Source organism: Nyctibius grandis, chromosome 3 (genome assembly GCF_013368605.1).
Source record: "Nyctibius grandis isolate bNycGra1 chromosome 3, bNycGra1.pri, whole genome shotgun sequence".
In the NCBI taxonomy this organism is placed as follows: domain Eukaryota; kingdom Metazoa; phylum Chordata; class Aves; order Nyctibiiformes; family Nyctibiidae; genus Nyctibius; species Nyctibius grandis.
In genome coordinates this window covers 94,565,077-94,591,961 of record NC_090660.1, presented here as the reverse complement: position 1 = coordinate 94,591,961, position 26,885 = coordinate 94,565,077, and the positions used below count along the sequence as shown (strand labels likewise).

The following is a 26,885-nucleotide window of genomic DNA, read 5'->3' as shown; positions in this document are numbered from 1 at the left end:
AAAGAGAAGGAATAAAAAAGAAAAGCCAATATGACTTTGTTTTTTACCTTGCTGGAGGAGCTGTTTGTGCAAATCGCCTATAAGCTTATTGACCTGAATCTTTGACTCCTTGTTTTCTCTGGATTTGGCTGGAGTGTAGACACTGATAGAGCACTGATAGAGGTGACTGCACAGCCCTCGGCTTTGCTTGGCACCAGACACCCCCCCTCCTTGCGCCTGACATTGTCTTTCCCTGGCAATACTTCTGTTCTCCTGGAGCTCATATTCCTTTAATTTTTTTTTAGTTTATTTTAATTCATTACATTTTCTTTATGTATCTTTTCCAAGTAAATGAAGGACACATTAATTCTTTTTGCTAAGCAGAGACAGGAGAGGGCATGTATGTGTGATGATGTATTTTCATCTCCTAGGATAACAGGAATCTGCATAAGAACTCACAGTGTTACTCCTTCCTAAACCACAAAAGTTACCTCTTACTGACTTGTGTGCATGTTTGTGAACCTGTGTCGGATTCTCGTGTTCCCCAGAGTGAGGGTTCCCATATGTTTGTCTGTATCCCATTCAGCTGAAAAAACTGAATCCTGTGCATCTTCCATACTTTTTTTGTCAGATGCTGAATATGGACAAAGAAAGGAAGGGGGTTCTCTGATAATAACCTTCGAAGGATGCTAAGTCAGAATTAGATTGGATCCTGGCAGGATGAAAGGAGACCTTTTTCTTCTGAACATGAGCATTTGCCTTGTGCTTTACCTCTTGTGTTTTCTAAGTTTTTCCCGTTACTGAAGCTTAGAGGACCACCTGTTTTCTTGCTAGAAGAGAAAGGAGATACTGAAAAGGTTGGAGTGATTTTTTTCACTATTCACTGGAGAGCACAGAAGGGCTTCCAGAATACAAGTATGAGATTGTCTATCCTATAGTCTTTTTTATTTACCGCTAACCCATATGTAAACCTATTGAGCCATATTTTCAGTCCAACCGAAATCCATGTCACTATTAACATAAAATTTAGTGGGATAAAAATTTGACCTAGGTTAGACAGGCAAACCCTTCTTTTAATGAAGATATTAAATAATTGGTCATCAAACAGAAAACTGTATCTTAAAAAGAAAATAGCAAGCTGTGTTTCAAGAAGTAAATACATAGATCCAAATAGAGAACATTATTTTAACTATATAGAATTATGAAGTGAGAGAAACACTTAAACAGCTTACTCAACTTGAAGCAGTTTATCAAAGCAACTCCAGCCTTTTCAGTCAGCACATTTTGGTTTCCTTAAGAACAATGAAATTGTGAATTCTGTCACAGCTATGAGGAAAGAGATTATTTGGTTACAACAAGTAGTGTAATGTCCCCTTTCTAGAAAATCACAAAACTTGAACTTGGATTGACTTAAATCTGAGATCAAATTTGACAGAATATGAATTGCAAATTAATAAAGGTGATCTTCTTTAATATATGAAATGCACAAATGACAAATTTCACCATGTTCTTAGTTCATGTGTACTATACATCTGTTACTAATTTTATTTATAATGAGGGTCCATTTTGCCTTTTTTTTTTGTCTAGTTTGGTGTTCTTGACCCAAAAATTCTGAATACTTTTGAAGAGTTCTGAGACGTTTCCTGAAAATTTGTTGTCAGCCCAGGTCCACAGAAGCAGACTTGCTCACATGCTGTGTACTATATAAGTCAGCATTGGGGATATTGGCAGTAATTTAACACTTAAAGGATCAGAAAAAATAAATGAAGCAAATGTCACATTTATGACATCATTGGATAAATATTGATAAGACAAATATTATTGCTGGATAGATTATTGTGGATAAGAGAAGAAGCTGCATTTATTTATGACTGCTAAGTCTTTTTCTTGGATATGACTCATAGAAGTCTAGATTGTTTTTGAAACCATGTATAATACAGCGTGTATGTGGAAACATACCTCCCAGTGATAGGGAGTTGGCTGCTTTTGATATTGAAGCATCTGGAGTGTTGATTATTTCAAATAAAAGCATCACACTGTTTATAAGGTAAATTAAAATTTCACTTTGTAAGAACAGGTATATATTGCTACTCGTTATGTAGCAGTGTGTGGAAATCACATGAAAATGGGATGTATATATGATAATGATTTCAGCTGCACATTATAAAGTGAGATTTTCTTGGTTTGATGAAGGATTATTGTAAGAGATGTAGTATTTCTGCAGTGAGGAAGGAACAGAGTTGTCATTTAATTAAGTCAAAATATGAACTTGCAGAAGAATCTTCAGACTTAGAGTTTGAAACTTGCTAGAGTGTCTCTGAAGTTATCTCTCTGTTCTGCTGCAGTGTGCTTTAGAATCTCATGGATTGCCAATTTCCATTGACATAATTTTTGAAAATTATACTAAGCAACACTGTTTGAGGCATCTAAACATCTTTAAAAATGTGCTTCTGCTGCTTTTCTAATTAAGTGCTTAGAGCTATGTAGGTTTGAACCCCAGGTTGGTACTTGAATATGTCTAATAGAGTTCTTGTATTTGAAGTTTTAATGAGGAAAGATTGAAAACGTACAAGACTTTTCTCTTTTTTTCCTTTAAAACTATAGAAGCTTTTGGGTAGCCAGTATATCTGAATGATATTCATTTGTAGTACTGGTGCCACAAGAGTTGCTCCCTAAAAGCTAGGATAAATTTAAAACTCATTAATAGAAGGGAAGTCTGGAATACAATTTAGGGAACACTTTCACTGTTCTGCAGGAAATACGTTCGAATGGGTGATCTTTGTCTTGAAAGGACTTCAAAAGCAAGTAGTGCGATAATGAGAACTTACCAAACATTTAGAGAAAGAAGGCGGCCAGACTCAGTCAAGATGAACTTGCTGCACAGCAGTGTCTTATCCCAGGAGAAAAGTGCCATAGCTGAAATGGTTAGAAATAATTGACACTGATTTTTGACATGATCACTGTGCTGAAATGTCATTTTGTCAAGATGTCATTTTGTTAAACAAAGTGGTGGTTTTAATATGAACCAGAATAGTTTCTGTACCATTATTTTGAAGAGTTTAACAGCTTGCACACATGTAGGTACACACTAACACATGGATATTCATAGAACTTCCCTAAAAGTTAGGGTAAGAGACAGTGCCTTATTTCTGACATTTGCTGGATAAATAATTTTAAGAGTGCTTAGGGCAACTAGAAAAATGCAGTTATTTCAAATGAGATTTATGCCAGGAGAAATTATGATTGTTAATCAGCATGACAGAAAACAGTAATTGCTTGCAAAGAAACAAAGTATTGAGATGGTTAATATAATCTGAAATAAAATGCAGTGGATTAACATGTACAAGTGCTGGTTTCTTTCAGGTATGTTAGCAAATTGATCATCTGAGGGCCAGATTTTGCTCAATCTTACTGTATTTGTAGAGTAGGTTATCTCAGTTGACTTTGGTGGGCTTCACTGAAATTATTTCTGATAGATGTCAGATGAAGTGATAACAGAGTCTGCTATAATAGCAACAGATCTCTCTCTGTGTGTCTCTGTTCTTGCAAAGCCTGTAGAATAAACCCATTTGCATGACACTGTAGCCACTGTAGTTGTTCACCTTGTCCTCACACCAGATGCTGAATATGGCAAAGTATGGAAACATCACTCGTAATTTATTTAGTGTCTTTATTCTGAGTTCTATTTCCATACAAAACCTTAAAGATATTTTTTGCATTATTTACATGTATTTTATTCCCGGAATGTTTTAGTATCTGTTGAAAACTTGTATTGCCATTAAAATCAGAGACTTCTGCTTGTTAAATATATACATAGAATCCTTTAAAAAGAGCTAATCCACAAGAAGGACAGTTAAGTCCTGTTAGATGTCATTGGTATTCTTAACTATACTGCGTGCTGCCAAAAAGTAAGTTACATTAAATGAATTAAGTACATTGCATTTGTATTTTAAGTTGTATATGGTTTGTTTCAAAGTTACATGAGTGTTGTTTCTGAAGAGAGGTTCCTGGAAAGGATTCTGGGTTTACAGTGTATTTGTTAGGATTCAAGAGCAAGATTATCAGTGTGTGTAAACTGCGTTACTGGTCCTAGGCACTGTGATAAAGCAAATTTCAAAGGATAATTGTTGTATGCTAATTTATAGTTTCTGAGGCTCTGGCATCTAATTCATATGTACAGCCTCAGAATCCTTCTTTGGTTGGATCTGAAATTATTGCTACTGTAGGTTGTGGCAGAAAGAAGAAAAGGGCCCCTTCCCCCATGTCCCTAAGAAATCCTGCCCCTTCATGACCAGTTACACTGGCCTGTTAATGTGCATAAGGTTATGTACCTTGCTGAGTTAAAGTCTGCAGTGAGTGACTCCCCAAGCCTCTGCATCATGTCAGTTTTCTCTTTTGGCAGTGCAGAATGTTACAGGCTTCATAATAATTTATTTCTGAATTGATTTTTTATAATTGAGAAGTGATGTTTCACTCTGAACAGCTGTATTAGAATGTTAACAGTTTAAGTTTACGTTTATGCTACCAGGAAGAATGAGCACAAACTGAATTTCAAACTTTTAATGTTCTCTCACTATAATATAAGTTGCTGTGTACTGTTTGTGATTGGTACAGACCTTCACCCAAAGCTATTTTGTCTGATGATAAAACCATGAATGTATGAAGCTTGCACATTTTTAATCTCTTTTATGACCTTATCTTTTGTGAGTGGCTTCTGTGAAGGTATCCTAACTATAGGAAGCACCTGGCAAACATATATGATGTCTATGCTGTGATAAGCAGTTGTGAACAAGAAAGTAGATCTGTCAGTTCTGAACTGTTCATTGTTAAAAATACTTTGTTGATTTAGCTGATTGCAAAGTACGTTATAGAGTGACTAACAGCTGCTATAACATTCCTAGTCAAGAAAGTTCAATAGTTATATTGTATGAGACTTTCTTTAAGAGCCTAATATTGATAGGACCAACAGGGATTAAAACAGCAGGGTTGAGTAGAACTGCTAACCCATGTGCTTCTTTAAAATATCGTAACTACTTGTGGTACAAGCTGATTAAGTACAATTGGGAAGTCTTAAATTTGTTAAAAAGTTTAAAGTGAAATTAATTGTTAATATTCAAGTCTCTCTTCCTACTTGTCGGTGTTGTCAGAGATGTTAGACTTCTCACTGTCATGTTTCTGGTAATATGTCTCTTTAGAGTATTCAGATTCCCTGACCAACTGTACCACCTTGAATTACAGTGTTTTAGTGTGTTCAGTTGCATCTATTGGATAAACACTAGGATATTAAAAACCACATTAAAAAACTTTGCGCTGTTTTTGAAGAGCAACAGAAACAGTTAATGCTGGTAAGAAATAGCAAGGTCAAGATGAAAATTCTATTCATATTACAGTACTGAAGTTGTTTGAATAAGACTTTTTTTTTCCTCTTAGTTAAGCAGTATTTTGTGTATTCAGCACTTCAATGTAAGGCAGAGATTTGTTTCACCTAACTTTAGCTGGCTAAAGATAGGTTCCTACTCTAAGCTGTGTGTTTCAGAGGATGATTCATTTCAACTATCTCAGACATGAAGAGGGGTCTCATATCTCAGGCATCCTCGAATAGGATGAGTCACTGTGGAGGTTTCTCTCTTCCCTGTCTATAGGAGCGCCTACATAATTAGTCTGGACTCACTTAACTTTCAGACGTCTAAGGTTAGAGGAGATGAATTCTGCCCAAAGTTTAGCTTTAATACCAAATATAGAAATAAATAGCTGAAAGTCCAGGAGGCTTAATTGACTCATGAGTAAACATACTATATGATATTATAGATTTCTCCTTTAACTTAAATATAAAATATAATTGAGCAGCAAGTGAAGAAATAAGCGTGAGAAAAATCAAAACAATGGGATTAGAAAGGAGTCAACAGGTTAGTAGCAAAGTGAGTAGTACGTATAAAGCAAAAAGCACTTGATATGACTTGGAAGAAAAAAGAAAAATGTCCTGGATCCAATTAAATGTTTACAGCTGTAAATGGAAGAAAAATATAATCAGTTTTAAAATAAATGTAAAAAAATAGTCTTATTGAGACTGGAAAATAGTCAGTGAATGAACAAAAAGAGTAAACAATGGAAAGAAAATAAATTCTGTAAAGAAATAAACTCCTTTGTGCTAAACAGGTGTTAGCTGGTAACGTAGCATTAAGTGAGGGGAAAGAAAAGGAAAAAGCTTGAGATGTGTTTTGTTACCAGCTTTTTTTGCTAAGCTTCCTTTTGGCTTCTTAAAGTTGCAGTGTCTCCAGCACCAAATGGGTTGACTTGTCCATTTTCATCTGACCTTGACGCTCAGCTGAGCCTGGGATAGACTTGCTTCACTGATGGATTCTGAAGCCCACACTAATGTACCGTTTGTTGGCTTCACAAGCAGATTGCTTCAGTACGGAGGGAGAGTAGTATGGAGGAAGAGGAGAAATCAGTGTTGTGATATTTCATGTGTGTAATGCATGGACTTGGTGAATAATAGAAAATATCAATGAAAATAATTAAAAATACTTCTAGATACAAACTCCTTAATGTAAATTCACACACATTTTGTTCTACTCTGTTTGCACAGGACATGCATCAGTTCATGAAAACTTGCATATGAAACACATACTTCATGAAACACTGAAAAAGCAAGTTAATGAAAAATTAAACCATCTGCTATCATATATTTTCAGATCTTTCCTCATCTCCCAAACGCTTAATTACTGTGTGCTGTAGGCTGTATACCTTAGCTGTAATTCTGTCTTTCTTTTGCCCTTCAGCCCAATCTTTTCACATAAGTTTCTCCTCCTCTTTCAATTCTAATAGTTTTGTTTGTTTGATCTTCTGGTTGGTTGCATTGATTGAAAGAATGCTCAAATTTGCATTCTAACTCCAGGTTTGCATTTAATATAACCTGGAAAACTTCTATATTTTGGAGCTAAAATTTTCCATGCTTGGGCTCTACCTAAAAGAATTCTTATTAGTAGTACATTTTTTTATTGTTGTTTGATTTAGTCCATAGAGATCTATTGTTTACAGTAGAAGAAGAACATTTTCTTTAGTAGAAAAATTCCGTGCAAAGAGCATTTGAAGAGCTTTCTATGGTGATTATACAGCTTGAGTTAGAAACTCATAATCACAATTGCCCTTGCTGTGAAATGCTTTCCAACATTTTGGAGAAAACTGAAGTTGGTCTGCCAGGTTTGAACCTTGGAAAATTGTCCTTTGTGTCTTTCCAATAAAGAGCAATTTGTTGCAGCTATAAGCAGCTATGAAGGCAGAAATATGAAGGTAGAAATATCTGATAGGTTCTTCAGTCCATCCAGAAAACTCAGAGCTCTGTTTGATTACTACGAAATAATTATACTAATGCTAATTCAAAACAGGGTAGCTGGTTAAAAACCAAATAATTGCTAAAACTACTTATAAGAAACTTGATAGCTTTTTCAGCATGTGAACGTTTAGGACTGTCTTCTGAAAGGTAACTTCAGATTGAACTGAAGTGAACTTCAAATGCCGGGGTAAAATTATACAGAGTGTTTGACAAAAAAATTATGCTAGATATTTGTGATGTCTTTCAGCTTTAAGTGCCTATGAGTACACTGGACTATATTTTTAGTACTACGAATACACCGAACTATATTTTTTTTATCAAAGTCTGGAGTGAATATAGTATTGTGTTTGTTCGAGAAGTTGTTTACCAGGCTCTTATACTTAGGATTTGAAAAACTGTTTGTTTTATGAATGCAAGGAAGAATGTGTTATTACAAGACGTTACATGTGCACATGAAGGTAATACTTTATAGTGTTTGTATGTAATCGTGTACTTGAAAACTCTGGGTCACTATCTTATCTGGTATAAATATAGCTCCAGTGACAACGTATGGGGATCTGGCATGGTTTGTTGTAATCACATTTCTTTACCTATGTTGCTAATAAAAGCTTTTGTTATCATGAGTGAGGAAAAAATTACAAGTTGCTTCTTCTTGCTCTCCTATTATCAAATCAACAAACAGTCTGATTTTCAGATTCTAAAATAAACAGCATTTGTTTTTTAGTGCTGCCACTTTTCTGTGGGACACAGTGTTTTAAAAAGTTTGCTTCAAGATTGCGAAAAATATTTAAATCATAATTCAGTCCCATTTGAATGATGTGGTTAATTGTATAGATTTAATTTTTTTTCAATTCTTCATAGTGTTTTCCTATGCAAGAGTTTCTTGGATTGACTAGAGAACTTACAGGTGTTTACGTATCTAATAATATTTTTTTTTCATTTTCTCTCTGTTTATAGACATGCGTATGTTTTCACTTACACAAGTGAAAGCAGTTGTTTGGATATAGTAGGAGCTCTGCCTAAAAGTCACTATTGAAATATGTCAATACTGTATTTCTTTGATTGTTTTTTTCAGGCAATGAAGAAGGCATCCAGGAGGCAGCAGAATCTGATGGCGATGCAAGGTCGGAGAAACCAGGGCAGCTTGCTGTGGAGACTGAAGATTGGGATGGGCCAGGTAGGAAAAAACAACTGAAAGCCAAGAGAACTTTCTTAAACTGAGTTCCAATATTTTTTAATATTATTATTTTAGTAGACGTGTTATGCTTTGCATTGATTTTTAATGGACTATATCTTTTATGATCCTTTGGAGTCCAGGATATTGATGGATAAGTACCAATATAAAATTCTTGAGTAAAAAACAGTTTTGGCTGTACCATTTTGTAAATTGTTCAGCATAAAATGCCTTACATACCTGCTTGATATAAAGGAAAATGTTGCTGCTTAGAATTTTAGGATTAAAATCTATCAGTAAGTTCTCAATTCCATGGTTGTATTAAGGTAGAAGCTTTTCTGTTCTGTTTTCTGAGGCCAGAAGACCAACCAAAGACCCGTGTCTCTTTTCAAGCTTTGTGCCTACATTTAGCAACATGCTGAGTTTAACAAATAGGTATGGTATCTACTGACATTTTCATGGACTTTGTTTACCTGTTTTAGCCTGGTAGAAATCATTTAGCACACTTGGTCATTGATTTCAGTTAAAAGAGAAACTCTTAAAGAGATTGCAGTCAATGAAGTGTTAGAACTTCACATGAAAACAGTAATTCATGTAACATTTTCTATTATGCACAGTGAAGGTGGTGCAAGCATAACATTGCTAAGATATAAGATGTGATGGTAACATGGGAATACTTTCCAAGTATCAGTTCAATATAAATGTAAAACCTCTGTTGTACTGTAAAAGTACCTAAGACAAAGGGGTAAATTGTATTTCTCAATTAGGCAATTCTGCAGTTGAATTCATTGCAATGTTTTCATGGGTATGGACTCTGGAATGGGCCTTAAAAATCCATTATATTGACTACATTTTAATAGTGCTGTTGGAAAGCATGCATCTGACACCAAACATACTCTCAAAATAGCTGTTTCTCTTATGGAAATTTTCCCTAAAAAGGATGAACACATCAGAAGAGAGTTACAGAAGTGTTCTATCAATAATTTATAATGCAATAATAATATTTCATTAGAAAAATTCCTATATTTCAATCACATTTTCATCCTTGCTTGATTTTGCAAATTACTGTATGCTCTTCATGAAGAGAAAAACAAAACTAATGGTAATTTTCTGAAACCAGTAGCCGGAAAATACAATGCAAACAAAAATGAAGACATATTATATCTAATTATTATGATGTAATTTAAAATTTTTTTAATGATAATACACAAATGAGTTGATATTCTACATAAAGCACTATGGTGTTATATGAAAACAAGGTTTAGTATTGTCATACTCTATAGTACATTTAAATAGTGCAAAAGACATCTTTGGATGTAGCAGAATGGCCTTTTCCAGCTTCATAGTAGACTTAATGGCTGTCAGTGGTTAATATATGACTTGTTTTTAATTTCATTATAAATGAACTTTATCTGAAATCAGTAATTTTTTTGTTGCTTTTTTGGTTTTAGTGTATTTCAGCATAGTTGAGTATGCATTTTGTGGGCTGTTACTGCTTTTTGTATGAGCTATATATACAAAAGTTTCAGAGATATATTTTATGACAGTATGGAGTAAAAGGAGTATTTTTTATTTTGTTGGGAAGAAAAATTTAGTTAAACAGTAAGATGTGTGTGTTTCTTGTAATATTTGTTGGTAGCTTTGACATGGAAATCGAAGCTGAATGTGGGAAAATTTCTTTTGACTTCAGAAAACTGATGACCACCCACATGAAATGAGCAGCTCTATTTTATTTAAATATTGGTTCTTTGCAAGGGTATAATATGTATGGAGAAAGCAATGGATACGTACCACATGCCATACTCTCCATCATGCATGCTTTCTGAAATGAATTTGGTTATTTATTGATACGGAAAAAGAAACAATCAACAGAAGATCATTTTTGACCATGTGGTACAAAGATAACTTCTTTCAGATCTTTGAAAAAAAACAGAGCATGAACTATTTTGCTTATTTAGGAACATATTTTAGCGCAGCACAAACAGAAGCATTAAAAACTTTTCTTCAACAACTTTACAAACTCGTAGTAGAGGTGCTACCTCAAAGAGCAGATGACCATACATTCCTTGTTATCTGGTCTGTGTCTGGTCTCCTTACTGACATGGAGCTCTCTCAGAATCCAACAATGACTGTGTTCTGCATGATACAAGTTGCTGTCAACTGATAATGTGAACTGTGACAACTCAAGGATTCATATAAATAGTAGAGCTGTTTTGTTATTTTAATATTTTTTTTCTTTTTTTAGCACTAAGGGAACATATTGTTATTTTCAGATCCAGTACTTGCCAGGGACTGAAGTTCTGAGAGTTATTCATTAGCAACAACTTACTCACGGATGAGTCAAAATTAAGCTTCCAGCACTAATTAGAGTTTTATTTTGTTTGAAAATTTGCATTGTTAAATGGTTCACATGCATTCCCAAGCCTTTGTAATTAGAATATTTTTATGAAGAAAAATCTAAAGTTAAACGTGCTGTAGCTTCAAAGAGTTTCTGCTGAAGCAATCTTTCAGATCACATAGTCTTGTGACCTTCACTGACCATCAAGGAATTGCAGAGATAATGCCTACTCTGTGTAGTCACTGTGAGCGTTACCTGAGTGTTTTTTAAACTATCCTCAGTTTTCATTGTTTTTGTCCTCGTTTTTTAAAAATTCTTTTTAATTAGAAGGCTACTCTTGAATAATGGAAACTGAGATCAATAGATTTATACGGACACACGGTAAAGGACGTTATCCTTTTTCCATTATAGCCAACAGCAAACGTTCAAGGAATAGAAAGAGTCTGCAAAGCAAGACTAGGCTTAAACAAATTTTATATGAAAAGACTTATTTTTTAAATGTGGAAGCAGAGGTCATTTTACAGCCTTAAATAAACTGTTTCCTATCAGATGGATGCCTTGATACATGTACATGTATATAGTTCTATAGCCTTCGTATTTTTGCTAGGATAGCAGTGCATGTGAGGCCAGTGATCAGTGTTTTAACACATAATGAACAAAAGGCAGATCTGCGTGTCTGCTACAGACCATCCATCACATGAGAGAATAGGAAAATTGCGTTTTTTACTGGAGATCTGTTCTATGTAGGAACAAAAACCTCCTAAACTTGGGGAACTGTGAATGAAATATCCTAGAGGTTCCATGCTTCCATACCAGAATTTAGTTTCAGTATAATTAAATATGAAGTCACATGCTTATGAGAAGGTAATAGAAGTTTTACTACAGAAAGCAGTGTGTCTGAAAAAGCCTTGGGGTTTAGTGAACCAAGACTGAGCCCATAAGATAGAGTTGTAGCTAAAGGATATGTTTGGGTTCTCCAATTATCTTGCTTGTCTGATTAGCAGTCTTGTTTGATGCTGAAACAGGGTTCTGTCTCCTGTAGTCACACTTCAAGAATGATGTTAACATTTGAAACAGGTTTAGAGAAGAGCCACTAGAATGTTGAAAAGACTGGTATTATGAAAAAGTCTTAAGTCCCTTTCCTATTTATTTTATCAAAGAAAATATTAAAGGACAACCTGATTACAAACTACTTTAAATTCAGAGTGAAAATCTGATAACAATGGGCACCTCTTTCTAGCAGAAGTATCCGAAGAATAAATGGACATAGAAGCTCCACAATTTCATACACAAAGAACAGATTTTAGTGCTTAAAAAGTTAATTATTGGAACATTTTTATGAAAAGTATTTAATCTGTCATTAGAAATATTTACATTCAGGATGAGGTACTTTCCTAGAGAACATTATCCAGTTCTGTGGAAAACACTGGATTTTTTAAATAGGGTAGGTTCCACTGAGGCAGAAGTTAGACTGGCTGACCATGATAATTCCTTAACTAAAATGGAATGAATAAATGTATATACGATATATTACTTTTATAAATATTGTACCATTTGGATGCATTTATAATGAATAAGTACTAGCAGTCCTCCACATAAACAACTCACAGTTTTTATTTCTCCAGTAATTGTGTATTCAAGCTATGTTAAGAATGGTAACTTCTCTGTGCTCTTCTAAATTCTGGGCTATTATTCTGTGGTGACGGAATAAAACAATACAGTAGAAGACATCCCATACCTATTCTGTGAGTAATATGCAAGGAAAGGTTCTTTCACTGTAGACATATGGGACACAATTTTCTAGTTCTAACTAAGCCATAAAGATTTTCAAAACCCACTTCCCCATCCTATGTGCTCTGTTCTTTTGACTTTCTTCCCACAGAGATCCAATCACCAGTGAGTATTTCAGCCATTGGTGAAGCTGTATCTGCCTTCTAAGACAGAGTATAGGGCATTTGCAAAGGTGAAGTTAATGCCATGCAGAAAAACTTGGTCCTAAGGAGGAGCTGGATCTCTCTTAATTCACATGCATTATACTGTCGACTAGAGCATCCGTGTTCCCTGTGTGAGCTCTTACTTTCATAGCTGTAAAGGAGCTCATCTTTCTTGCAGTACATGCTGGTTTTGTGAGTTTGATAGTCTTGAAAGTCAGTCTCAGAAGTTCTTTTGAAATGTATCTGAATTTTTATTAGAAAGTGAGAAAATGTTATTTGTCCACCTATCCAAAATGAAAAAAAAAATGCAGTGGAAAATAAGACCTAAAACTCTAATTGTCAATTTACGATAATTTTTTATGTATCGTTTACATGCATCTCCACATAAAGTGGAAGTTTCTCATGTGTAAAATTCTGCCTCCAGTAAATCAGCAGAACCGCTGCTGTTGATAATGGTAAAGTAGGATGAAGTCACAACTCAGGTTACATCTCAGAAGACTCATCATAACTCATATACATATATCAGAGAATTGTTGAAAAAAGTATGAAGGATAGTTAAATATAGCACATATATATAGTTCTTTTAATTACTATTTACTACTATTTAATTACTATTTACTAATTGCTGAGTATGGCACAAATATAGTTTCTTTTAATTACTATTACAGGTTGGTGTTTTTCTTAAAATGTATCAGAAAGTGTAATAAAAATAGTAAACAGAAAATTAAATAGTTCTTTAAAATAGTGATATAATGAGCTATGCTGCTACTAATGTTTTAATGAAGGAGAGAAGCGGGCTTTCATGTGAATTCTGGTGTATTGCTTTAACGAGGTGTGGATCAGAAAGGTTCTAGTGAACATCTGACATGCCAGATTCACATTTTTACCTGCTATGAAAGGTAGTTTGAAAAGCTTTTCTGAATTTACTGTAACTATTTGTAAGAATCACTGTAAATATATATTGATTGTTGGATTTACTCTGCATTATTTAGTAATACTATTAATAGTTCAGGTTACAAAGCAAAACTGTGTAATATAGATTGGAATAGTTGGTAGACCACTGCAAGATGGAAACAGACATTAATGATAGTCTTTTTTCCCCTCTTTTTTCTTCTTTTTCTTTTTTATTTTCCTTTTTTTCTTTCTTTCTTTTTAAACCAGTCCTAAGAAGGACTTGGAGATTACTGTCCTGATTTCGTTTCTTTTTTGATTGGGGAAATGTGGTAGATATAAGATCTTGGAAATGCTATTTGATGTAAATTAACAAAAATCCATGAAACATAGTTAACCATAGATATAGTCTGACAGTAAGAAGAATATTGTGAAGAAGCAGAGGAAATCATAGAACGGCTGTGTGTTACTCTGACAGTGAATCGGTATTATCTCTGCTATCAGATAATGCAGTTATCATTAATTTTCACATTTGCATTTCAATCTTTGGAAGGAAATGACTCTTGCCGGATGAAGATAAGAGCTCTGTACCACTATAATGAACCATCATTTTATCCCGATGCTTTGTATCCATATGAAAATGAGGCTGGGTGGTGGTGTGGTATGTGAGGAGGGGGTGGGGGGGTCACAGAAATATTATAACAAAGTGTCAAAAATCACTACAGACTTTTGGAGCCCTTTATGAAACAAGAGGCAGTCTAAATAAATCTTCTGTAGTGAAGTGGATATTGGATTAAAAGCAGAGAGCCGGGCTCCCATACCAGGGGTTGGGAGGGAACCTTGGAGGAGCAGGGGAGGATTTTTGTGGATCTTGATTCAGTTTCCATCACTGCTTTGGAACGCGGAGGAGGCCATGTGGACACAGAATAGCAAAAGTTAAGGGAGTTAATAGTCATCAAGGTAACCTTTACACTGCAGGTCTTGTTTTGACACTTGAACACTGTTAAAGTAAGTGAAGTAAATGCTAGTGGACCACTGTCTTCATGGTTTGGATTCTGATACTGGAGCTGTTTTAAGAGGTTACCATACCTGTGCATTAAATGCAGGATTTAAAATAATTTTAAGTCTTGTATATAGAAATGATCCAAGTCTTCAAGGACTATAGTGTTCCCAGTCCTTTTCCATGCGTAGCCCAGATTTGTGTTGGTTACCTGAAACGTGATCTGCAGAAGTCTGCAAGGCATCATTCCATTTGAGGTCTGATTGACTAGAACCATTGTTCCTCAAGTACTCTTGCACTATATTCAACTTATTTAACCTTTGCGGTGTAGTTAGTGCCTATAACTGACAGACAGACTTCATCCATACATCATTGGGACTCACTGCTAAATGTCTGCTGAAAGCATGAACTCTTGAGGTTTGCCACCCTGCCCTATTTTTTTGTGACAAAAGCTGAGATTTTTATATCATCAAATGATTCTAAAACTGGTATTTAATTATATGATATTTTAAAAGTCATTCTTAGAGTGTAACTTGGGACCATTTATAGGAGCACCAGGGTATCAATCTTGCCGTGACCAGCTGGGATTGATGAATTATTCTGCTGGCTGTAGCAGCTGCTTCCTCCTGCAGCCCTTTCTCAGGGCCTCCCCTCTCTGCTCTTATGTGATGAGCACATTTCTGTCTCATAATGAGAAGATACAGGGCTAAGAACTGTGAGGAAAAATAGGCTACACCTGCATTAGTAAATTCAGTAGTGACAGAAGCTGAGTAGTATATACTTGTGAAAACGGTCCCTGGCATGATTTTGGTTGAGGCCAGCTGACACTCTTCCCAAGTAGATCGCAAGGTGCAGGACGTAGTGTTGCAGGGAGCATTCTCCAGAGGCAGTATGTGTGCAGTCACCTGTTTAAAGGCTAAGGAAGTCTCCCAGCACATAAATATGGCCGTATTTGGCCTCAGTGCCCAGAACCGTTCTTTGGCACACGTAAGTAACCTTCCTTTACCTTTAGCAGACATGCTTAGTACAAAAATTGTCTGTTCTTCAAGACAGTTGATCTTGTTGGCAGACTGCTACCTGTACAAGCCTGAAAGATGAGAAAGTGTGGCTCTGTGAACTCACATGTCAGTAGCAACCAAACCTTTACTGTCATCTTTCCCATGTGCAAATTTGACTTTTGTGGGAAATAGGCTGTTGTGTGACCTACTGAGCATGTGTAATAGATAAAATCAAGTCATGGGGAGAATATTCATTTTATGGTCACACCTGACAAATGAAGATGTCCACACCTGGACAAAATGAAATGATACCCACTAGCCAGAAATGGTGGTGACCAAGGCTTTAAGAGAAAATTGAGATGTAATACAATTCCCCTAAAATCATGTGAATAGGCAGTACTAAATTTTGAAAACTAAGAGATATTTCCCATCTTGATGTCACTTGTTATGGTGACTTCTGTAGCATCCCTTTCATGTTTCAAGGTGCAAATATAGTAGGATTCTGTAAACTTGTAGATAAGCGTTACCTCATTTGACTTGCAACTTAAAATATCAAAAAGCAGCAAGTTCATCACTGAATACTGGAGCCTTTGTCAAGCATTCCTACTGTTCTGTCAGTCGGGATGCCATTTCCTTGTCATTGTTTCACACAGTTAACATATGTATGTGAATTTACATTTAATTTCAAAATTAGTTGCTATAGAAATGAACCTAGTTTGGAAGTAACATTTTTTTGTATGTACATTTGACATTTGGAGAACTTTAATTTTATTTAAACAATTGGCCTTTTAGAATATTTTCAGGTGCAAAGTCAAAATGCTAGTCAAAATGCTTCAGAAAAGTGAAACTATCTAAAACCTTTAAATCTATTAGTTTTTAGTTTGATGGTATTCATTTACTATTCCTGAGCCTTTATTTATCCATTTGTGAACTATTTACTTGACATAGTAAGGCTTTTCATTTTCGCTATGTTAGGTATAAATTGTTCTGGGAAAACATCTTAATCTACAAGTGAGCAAGTTTTTAGACTAGGTAGACTTGAAATTGATCTGGTATCTTCGTAAATTCTTTTGTACTTGTGTATGTCCAGCATGAGGCAAGAACATTAGCGCGACTCATAAAAGGCATTGAACTCCGAATGAAAGGTGATACACATTAGAAATATATTCTGTTTTGATTGGCATTTACGTTTGAAGCACAAAAGACTTCTTGTTCTCTGAAAAAAAGTTGATAGCTGCAAAGGCATGTGCAAGGGACGAATGATCAGATGCACTAGGTACTTTGCTTTGGACATGATGTGCTATATAGTGGATATTATGTAGAGTACAAATCCCTGTAGGTCACACAGTGAAGGACTCCTAGTCTGTGAAATTCTGCAGGGAATCAATGAACATCTGCATTACAATTCGTTGTTTCTTGTAGTTTCATGCACCAAGGGACCTGCAGAGGCTGGCAGAAAGCTTTGCACTCTTCAGCTGTCTCTGCTGTAGTTTGGTCATAAAGGCAATATAACACCCTGGTAATTGCAAAGGACTAGGAAACAATGTCTGGTTTTGGAAACAGATGGGGTGAGAATCAAAAGGGACATGTAATCGGTCCACAAATATTTTGTTCTTTGTTGTGTTTTTCGTGTTAATTCAGCTAAGATTATTGCACACAGAATACTGCATAGCAACACTGGCTTGAACAGTTGAAGGATGGATGTGTTAATATATTGAATGATATACACAACGTAGTGTTATTTACCATGCAGAGCTGTAGTCCAGCAGTTGGATGCGAACACCTAGTGAGAAGTGCTAGTGACTTTATTTCTTAAATTGGCAGATTTCAGTTGGCTTCAGTGATACATACTGTGTTCAGCATGTCATTAAAGAAAATATTTTGATTTTCAAAATACATTTTCCTTTATTGAAAACTGCTTTATTTACTTGCTCTTAAGACATTATAACATAAAAGTTGGAATAATATAACTAAACCAACAAAAAAATTGTCACCAGGAACCATTGTACCTCTATTCAAAAGAACCAGCTTTTGCTGAGAGTGAAAAAATCAATGTGACGTGTGAGTGGCAAACTGAATACTAGTATTTACCCCAAAACTTACACAGTTCGGAATGGTTCAGAGTCGGAAAAGGAAACTGGACATTGTGGCCATGGGACTGCGACAGAGTCCTCAGTTCTGACCTTGACTTTCTCAGTATCTGTGTTTAGCTCAGTGGGACCAGCTTGGCACACATTTGGGTTCAGGTTTTTAATAACCACATTTCATTTTTTAGGGTGCTTTACCATTGCATGCTTGAAAGAAGGATATGGATTGAATAGTAGATCTTATTTTCTGTCCTTGATGCTGGCTTCAAACAAGGGTGTCTGTAAACAATCTTTGTAAAGTGCAATAATGGTCATCGTACAGAAAAGCTACAATAAACGCTTTCATGCAATCACTCAGCGTTGATTCACCAACACGGCAAAAGTAAGCACGGTTGTCTTAGAAGCATCAGAGCTCATTTTTATTTAGTCACAAAATTTGTAATTATTTCAACATGTTCTGATGGCATCGGTGAGAAACCCCAGAATCAAATACTCAGAATTATGGCCTGGAGTTAAAACTAGTAATATAGCTGTGCTGATATTTGGGTAGGCAGAAATAATAAGGATTAAAGCATGTGTTTGGAAAGCTGTAACTGCACAATAGCCACTGTTCCTCATTTTTCCTGCAGTCAGCTGATTAGCTTAGACCTTCTAAAACAGCTGTGTAGAGGCCATCTGAGCTCTTGTTTTATTTTTTCTTATTCCCCCCCCCCAAAGATTTCAAAGCTTTCCAAACATACTTTTTGATAATCAGGGCTGATTCCCCAAACTATTTTTAATCTATAAAATCTATATATAAATCTATATATATTTATATATATAAAAATATATAATTAATTTTTAATCTATATATTTTAATCTATAGCGTATTAAATCATATTCGTGGAGAAGATGTTTGTGTATACCTAGTTTGCCAGTGTGGGCAAACAGTCCAGTGTATCTGTTGCATCTTTTATGACATGTTACAGAAAAAATGATTCAAATTGTCCCGTCATAACTTACTCTTTCCCTTTGCTCCCCTTTGTTTCCCTTAAGACCATTAAGCAATGTATCCAAGCTAGAAAACTTGAACAGCCATACTTGACTTCACAACATATTCTTGGGGATTACAGATAGAAACACTTTCCAGTATTTTACATACTTTTGTCTTAAGCGAGTATTGCAGGATTATGCGTTGGCATATTGTTTGTTATAAAAAAAAATTGGCTGATATATTTCAAAGATTGAGGATAAAGTTGTAAAAATCATATTTTACTTAGAGAAAATACTCAAGGTGGCCTCGTTCAGGTCTGTGCTGCTCTGGTTTTATGACGATATAGTTGTGTTGATTTTAAAGATGCTTCATCAGCATAAAACCACAATGATGGATTATTGTGGATGATGTAATAAGAAAGTACAATGTATACTATGGGCATAGTGATCCAGAGTGGTATGTATATGCATTTTACGCTGGGTGATTCTTAAAGGAGACTAAATTTCAAATTACATCATTGTGTGAAAAAAACCCTTCATTAAGTTATCTGAAGTTTGATACTTATACTGTGGTGCCAAAACCACTAATCAGTTCATAAATCTTTGGCTTGTGTATATAAATAAATACTAGTTCTCATAAAAAAATGAAACTATCTGGACAGCACTCATGATAAGCATTCACTGAGAGTTTTCTTAGGTGTAATACAGTCCCGTTTTCAAGGTTTGTGTAATGCAACATTGTAAATGTTTCATATTGTTTGTTATGATCTGATTATGTGTAGTTTTAAACTTCATTTGCTTAATACTTTTAGTATTGTGGTTTGTACTTTATGATTTTTATTGACTTATTCTCAGAAAAAAACTTTTCTCAATTACACAACTGCGTTTGGTATTGACTACTTTTCAAAGTATGTATTGGATCTCAACTTTTCACGGACATTTTCTTGAAGAGGTGCTTTCTAAATGTATGACTATTTCTAGCAGCAGAAAAAGAAAAAAACCTACAACAAAACAACAGATATTTTGGTGTGTTACAGTCTGATAAGAGCTAGCATTTAGTTTAATTACTATATCCATAACATTCTAGCCATCAAATTTTGATCCTCTTCCAAGGAAATTATTTTTCTCTCATCTTGTCCTGCTAATCCTCATTTTAATAGTTACAACTTACTTAATTTTCTTTTCTGTATCTTCATGCCACAATGCATGAATCATCTGGAATCAAGGAACGGTGTGATAAGGTTGTTGACAGGGATGTGAATGGGAGATGAACAATGGAGAATTTAAAATGGTTTATACGTGCCAGAGGACATCTTCAGGGGTCACTGGAGAAATGTTCTTGCGTAGTGCTGTGGTACCTTCGAACATGTGAACTAACAGAGCAATGGACAATGAGGAGCATTGGACTCTGTCCTACATGACACATGAAGTAAACTTCAGGTTCCTTTAATACTTTTCTATAGGAATACGTCTGATTAGACAAAACCTGTTCTCCTTGAATTCTTCCTCTTATCATAGAATCATAGAATCGTTTTGATTGGAAAGGACCTTTAACATCATCAGTTCCAACCGTTAACCTAGCACCGCCAAGTCCACCACTAAACCATGTCCCTAAGCACCACATCTGCACATCTTTTAAACACCTCCAGGGATGGGGACTCAACCACTTCCCTGGGCAGCCTGTTCCAATGCTTGATAACCCTTTCTGTGAATAAGTTTTTTCTAATATCCAATCTAAACCTCCCCTGGCGCAACTTGAGGCCATTTTCTCTCATCATATTGTCAATATATTCTACAATGTCAATATATTCTACAATGTCATATGCGTATTGATAAGCATGATGCAATAGATTAGCTGTTCTACTGATTCACTGGTCTCACATTGTTCAGTGAAACTGAGTCAAGAAATTAAATAATACTCTAATAGCACTTAGAAACCGTGATCCTCCTTACTAAAAAGCCTCTTGCATCTGCTTCTTTTTTAATTTTTCTTGTAAAAGAGACAAAAAATGGCTTGAATATGTAGCAAAGCATGTCACATTACTTTCACCTTTTCTCAGCTTCTGGGATCATTGCCCTATAAAAATTCTATGTGCATTTCTCCAAAGCTTGGGCATATCGTGACGCTTATCTAAAGAGAAAAATGATATATTTTTAAAAGAAAAATGCTGACCTAGTTAGTGAGGCTGAAACCATTCATTAATTAGAAGTCATAATTGCAATTACATGGTAAAATTAATTTATCACGAAAATAATCCTATCAGTTTTCTTTTTTGGAAAAATGGAACCAAATGATTTTAGCAGCCCATATTGCTTAAGGCTGATATTGCAGTGATATTGGTTTAGAGTGAATAAAGTAATCAAATTCTATTTTCAAGATCTAAAATTCTGAGACTGCATCTATGATAGTTTATATGAGATTCACTCAAGTTGTAATTTTGTAATTACATGTAATATATAAAGCATATATGCACAGATAAATGCATAAAAGGAAAAGAATGTGCTGAAATTTAAAAAGAGTGAATTGAAGATAACACAGCACATAATATATAGAAAAATTAATGTAATATGGCAAGTATGCTACAGTGTGTGAAACTCAGAATGCCTTTTCTACCCTCAGGCTATTTAGACTTGCTTGATATTCAAATCTTAATGTACATTAAATGGAATTTAAGGAGGTCCACCTTGCTGGACCTCAGGCAGACTTAGCAAGTAGTGCTCCTTGGAGATACTACTTTATGTATATATTTGCAAAGATGTTATAGCCATGAAATACAGTCCTTTGATGACATCATAACTGTGAAATATGACTTTATTTTGCTCACCAGCAGTCAGAGCTTTGCTTTATCTATATTAAGCAGTCTCTATGCATAAATAAAGAACACTAAATACTGAAGCTGACTGCTGTAACCTAACATGGCCACCTTCAGTTGGAGTACTCATCATTCCCTGTGATGGGCTATGGATATCAGGAGACTGTAGAGTAACATGCTGCCGAATATCGCTAAGTTTAACATTGTCTTCTCTCCAGAAATGTGGTAATAAGCACTGTGGATACTGTTAGACAGCTATATGCCCAAATTCAGTAGCTACTTATGCTAATTTAAATTTTGACAGAGGGCAGAAATTTATTTTTTTATGTCAAAGTAGTCAAACTTGGTCTTTAAATTTAAGGATCTCAAAATATATTATTAAAATTTCTGGTCCTGTTGAAGTAAATAGAAAAGCACACATTGATACCAATGAAGTTAATACCTAGTCTCTTAATGACTAGTTAACATATGAATGCATATATCATTTGTGTAACACTCACAAATACATTTACATTTTAGGAGAAAGATTATTAGCCACAGTCACCAGGTGGTTCATCCACCTGGACTTTGTTGTTAGTGGGAGATAGGAACAAGTATACTTTTGAGCATCTGAAAATACCTTAAGTCTCCAAGAAAAAGACTTCATAGAACAGTGCAGGAAATACATGCTTATATCTATTTTTCCAGGCTAACCTGGCGTTTGAAGATAGAATCAATAAGTCTTTTTTTACTTTTTTTCCTCTCTCCAGGTAGTAAGAAAAAAGAATTTATTTTAGAAGAATGCTTTTGGTCTTCCAGGTTCACATCTTGCAAAGCATTTACGAACTTTTAATTTAATGCATATGAGCATGCCATTAAAGAAAGAAAGAACTATTCACATGCATTGAGTTAAGCACACATGTAAGTGTTTGTAGGACTGGGGCCTTAGGTCATAAGCTCTTCCAGGAAGGAGCTGCCTTTATCATTGTATTTTCTAAGTTCTCAGCATATTGTTAGCTTGTACAAATTAATAGGGATGCAAATCGAAGCAATGCTGAAGGCCCCTTTCTACTCCTCTGACAATGTAAAAGGGCCTTAAAGGATGAGTAAATTACTTCAGTAAGACTCAGAATTCTGAATACAATAAATAAGGACTTCAAATTATAACTTCTTGAGTTTCTGTTAATTACAGAACATTGTTTCATGGATTTGCTTGATTTTCTAACTTCCTTTCTATTTCGAAACATTTTTTATTAAAATACTTATCTTAATATACAAGGTATTTTGACTCATATATACTTTTTTAAATTAATAGTTTTTTCTTTTGAGAAGTAGGAGCTAAATGATGAAGCTGCTGTTCATTTTCATTTCACAGCGAATTCGTTGTCAGTAGTGGGATAGTAAGGTCTTACATAACATTAATTTTTTAAATGATAACTCATTTCGAATCTGCAATTTTAAACTTCTGCAAGTTTAAAAACCCTTTCATATTTCATAGCTCTGATTACAGCTGTGAATGTCTTGTGGGGCCATAATGCACGAGTGTTGGTTTTAGTTTATTTGCTAGTAGTAAGGTTTTTGCTGTAACTGTGTATATTTTTGCTGTAACTATATATAGGAATATGCTGATATTATGAGTTGAGAGGAGGAGATGTTAAAATATTGCCCAGGGATAGAAAAAGAAAGATTGTGATATATAGTGTCCAAAATGTTTCTAAGGACAAATATTTTCTTAAAGGAAACAATTTTTTTTTTACTTCTTTTTTTAAATAAAAAAGTGTCATAAATTTGACTGAACGGGTATTCCGAAATACCCTGTGTGAAACATCAGTGGCTCTTAGCTTCTTCTGAAAATCAGTTGAATCTACTGGCTATTGTTTTAATTGTTACCTAAGTCCAAGCAGTATTTTAGAATTATGGCTGTTGCTTGATGATTTTCTCAAGCATCAGCTGATAAACGAAACTTATCTTAGCAGTTAAGGGGAATAAAAGAAAATTTACCCTTTTAAAGCTCTTGTTTCCTCTATGCGAGTTCCTTAATGGTGGCTCATCCTGGTTATATTTTTCGTCGACTTTATTTCTTCAGTTTTTCTTTTGTACAGGCACTACCTACTGGTCACCTTTTGCCTTCCTTATGCGATATTTGTAATAATAAAACAAGTCCATATATACTGTTTTTAATTAACCTTATAGGTATGCATTGTGAGATAGAGGGTATGAGATTATTTATCTGAATAAACTTACTTCATATGAAAACTGTAGCACCTAAGCTTATATGCAGCATTCTCTTGTAATCGTGGCCCAGTGGTACTTACCTGTTGTATTTGTCATTCCCACCTTCCTGCCTGCACTTCTGTTCCCCTTCACACATGCAGACGGTCACAGCACGGTGGCTATCGATGTGACAGCCCAGCGGTGCTTAGTGGAGCAAATGTCGTTACATTTTGGTTGCTTAAAAATGATTCATGCAAAACGTGTGCAGCAAAGAGGCAGTTTCCCTGAGGTACTTGTACACATGTGCTGAAAAAACGTCATTTTCCTTGTCAAGTTTCGTTTCCTTAAAAAAAAAAAAAAAAAAGGAGAGCTTTTTCTTCTTTCTATTCCCTTTTGATCATTCATAATTTCTCATCATCTCCTTTTATATTCCTGGTCTGATTTTGTTCATGCTTTTCATTTTTACTCTGTTCTGTATTCATTCTCTTTCTGTCATTTATTTCCTTTGATTCTGTTAAAGTCCTTTTTCCATGTGGTGTGTGCCTTTCTTACATCTAATTATAAAATATTTCCGTTTGCTCTTCAAGCACTGTAAATTTATTTACCTAGCTTTCTAAGTTTGGATACAGTGTTTCCTGTGGTATTTATGAAGGAGAGTATAGAGAGAAGTGAGCACACTGTTACTATTCTTGGCTTTGCTGTATTTTCAAAGAGCATCTGCTGGTGTTCATTTGATTTTTTTTTTTTTTCCTCAGCTATGTATATAACACACGCATATGTATCATCAATTCAGTGAAAACACCACAGAGAAAATGAATTTCATGAAATTGGGAGGAAGTTTGCAGCAAACAGGGGGTTATATTGGTGTTATATAGCTATCTCATCAAAAGGTAGCAAATGCACAAGACCTTTTGCGCTTTTCAATTTGAAAGAAAATTATTTCATTAGAAAAAAAAAGAACCATCACTCTGGATGTTGGAGAATGCCAGAGCCTGATGAAACCAGCTGAAGAGACAAACTGAGTGTACGGATGCAGATTAGCCTTCAGAAGATGAGGGTGTAAAAGGGATTTAATGGTAGGATGGATTATAGAAATCCTTGTAACAATGTTAAATAATTATAGTTCCAGCCGAGATCAAAGCAGTGCTGATTGAACCCCCTCAAGCTGTTAACACGGAGTATCTTGAAAAAAAAAAAAAAGAAAGGAAAAAAAGAAACCCTCTGAGATTGGTCAGCCTGCGCTGACAGTGTCCTCTGATCTGGGGAAGTTCTGGCTATATTGAAGGTACAACTTGTGGGGGCAGGAAAGATGGAGGGAAGAATTTGTCAGTCCGAGTAGCCTTTTTGAGTGGGGTTTTTGTTTGGTTTTTTTTTTTTTAAGGAAGGAGGGAAGGGTTGCTATAATCAATGTTACTGGAGTTCACATACTGACTGAAATTGCAGTAAATGTGTACACAAATGGCTTCTTTCCATATTGGAAAAAGGATTAAATTTCTTTAGTAGAACTCTAGTCTGTAACAGAAAATGATTAGTCTTTTTCTTTTTTTCTCTTTTTTGTTTTTTTTTCTCACTTTTAAACTACAGTTCTTATTTCCCCTTTGGCAATGTTGAGGTGTATTTCCAGTGATGGCGTGTCCGGTATGTTCAGTTGCAAACGGAAAGCTAGAGAGTATGATAGACGAGTAATAAAAAGCAAGGGTGGAAATGACACCTTATGGACTAGATCTGTCTGAAGGAATGATTTCATCTAGCCCAGTGTTAGTTTGCTCTGCAGCTTTGTGCTGGGACTGCAGGTGAGCGGGAATGACCGTCACTGAATGGGCATAAAGCATAATAGCTCTCGGACATCTCCTCTTGGGTGTAGCCACGTAAGGGAAAAGGTGCTTCGACGAGGTACTTTTTTTTGAGTGTACACCCAGTATACTAAATGCCAATCAGAGAGTATATCAGAGAACTGCTTTATATATATATTCCAGAGAACAATGATGCATGACCAAATCCCAAACCTGTTATCTGATCCCTCTGTAAGAAGCTGTAGTAATATTTTCCAAATGTTATAGGTAAAGAAAGAAAACATTTAAATGGCATCATCTCCAAGGGATTTTGTGACTGTTTTCTTTAAAAGTGTGACTGTCTTTGCAGGTGTCTCAAAGTGTCTGTAGATGTCCAAGTTACAGGTACAGGTTCTGTGTCTCTGTTGTCCTGGCCAAGTCCTATGGAAAACGTGGAAGTCTCTCTTCTGGTGATCCGCTGGAGCATTGTCTCACCATGTGGGGGTAAATCATGCAGAAGATGCTGTGGCTAACCAGAGTGTTCCTGTTGAAGGTGTGATCTGAGACAAGATAGAAATGATTTTGCAGTAATTGCTGAGAGATCTTGGCCAAGATCTGCAAAGTTATTTAGATATCTAACTCTGTTTGGTATATAGTGGTTTGTGAAGTTAAACATGTCTGCAGGAGCAGAGTGTAACTTTTAATCAAACAGGTGTTCACACTGCTGGACAGAAACAGATAATACCGTTAAGTGAGCTTTAAGGTAGTGGTATGCTAGTTCAAAACTACCTGGAATCAATTAAGCAAGAGTTTTAAAAGACAGAAATTGTAAGTGTGAGTTTACCTGGGAATGTGGAGAGTATTGAAGCCCTGACCAGGGTCTCGCAATTCCATTTTATAAAGAGAGAATTTAAAGGAAAGAGTTGATGCTGTTTGGACATATAGATATGTTAGTTATTTTTGTGGTATAATTTTGGATGTCATGAAAACTGGTGTGATAAATGATTTGGAGAACAAATCATCATGTCAGCCAGTCCTAGCAACAGTTGAACTGGCAGCATGAGTCTTTTTATACTGGAAGGAGTGAAGAATAGTTGCTTTTTGCAGATGGAACATAGCAAGTTTTCTGAATCAGTAGCAAAACTGATTAAGACTGTGTATTTAGTCTGGTGTAACTTTGAAAGTGATTACGTGCAGGGTTAGTAAGAAGAGAGGGAAAAGGGAGACCTTCTGAAACAGTGCTTTTAAGGACAATAGTTGAAGGCAGGAGGAGAGGAGGAGAAAGGAAACCAGAAGGAAGGTTTCTTAACTTGAGGAAGTGTATTGGGTTTGCGTGGCCAGGTTTTGGTAGTGGGGCGGCTACAGGGGTGGCTTCTGTGAGAAGCTGCTAGAAGCTTC

The 26,885-nt window shown here is 35.4% G+C and overlaps 1 protein-coding gene across 1 annotated transcript in view; it reads left to right on the top strand.

Annotated features, from left to right (window-relative positions):
* The window catches only part of ZFPM2 (zinc finger protein, FOG family member 2), a 265,736-nt gene that overhangs the window by 6,766 nt on the left and 232,085 nt on the right, over positions 1-26,885 (top strand). Inside the window, exon 3 of the mRNA XM_068397211.1 lies at positions 8,391-8,492. Coding sequence (XP_068253312.1) covers positions 8,391-8,492 — 102 coding nt within the window. The remainder of the gene's footprint in view (positions 1-8,390; positions 8,493-26,885) is intronic.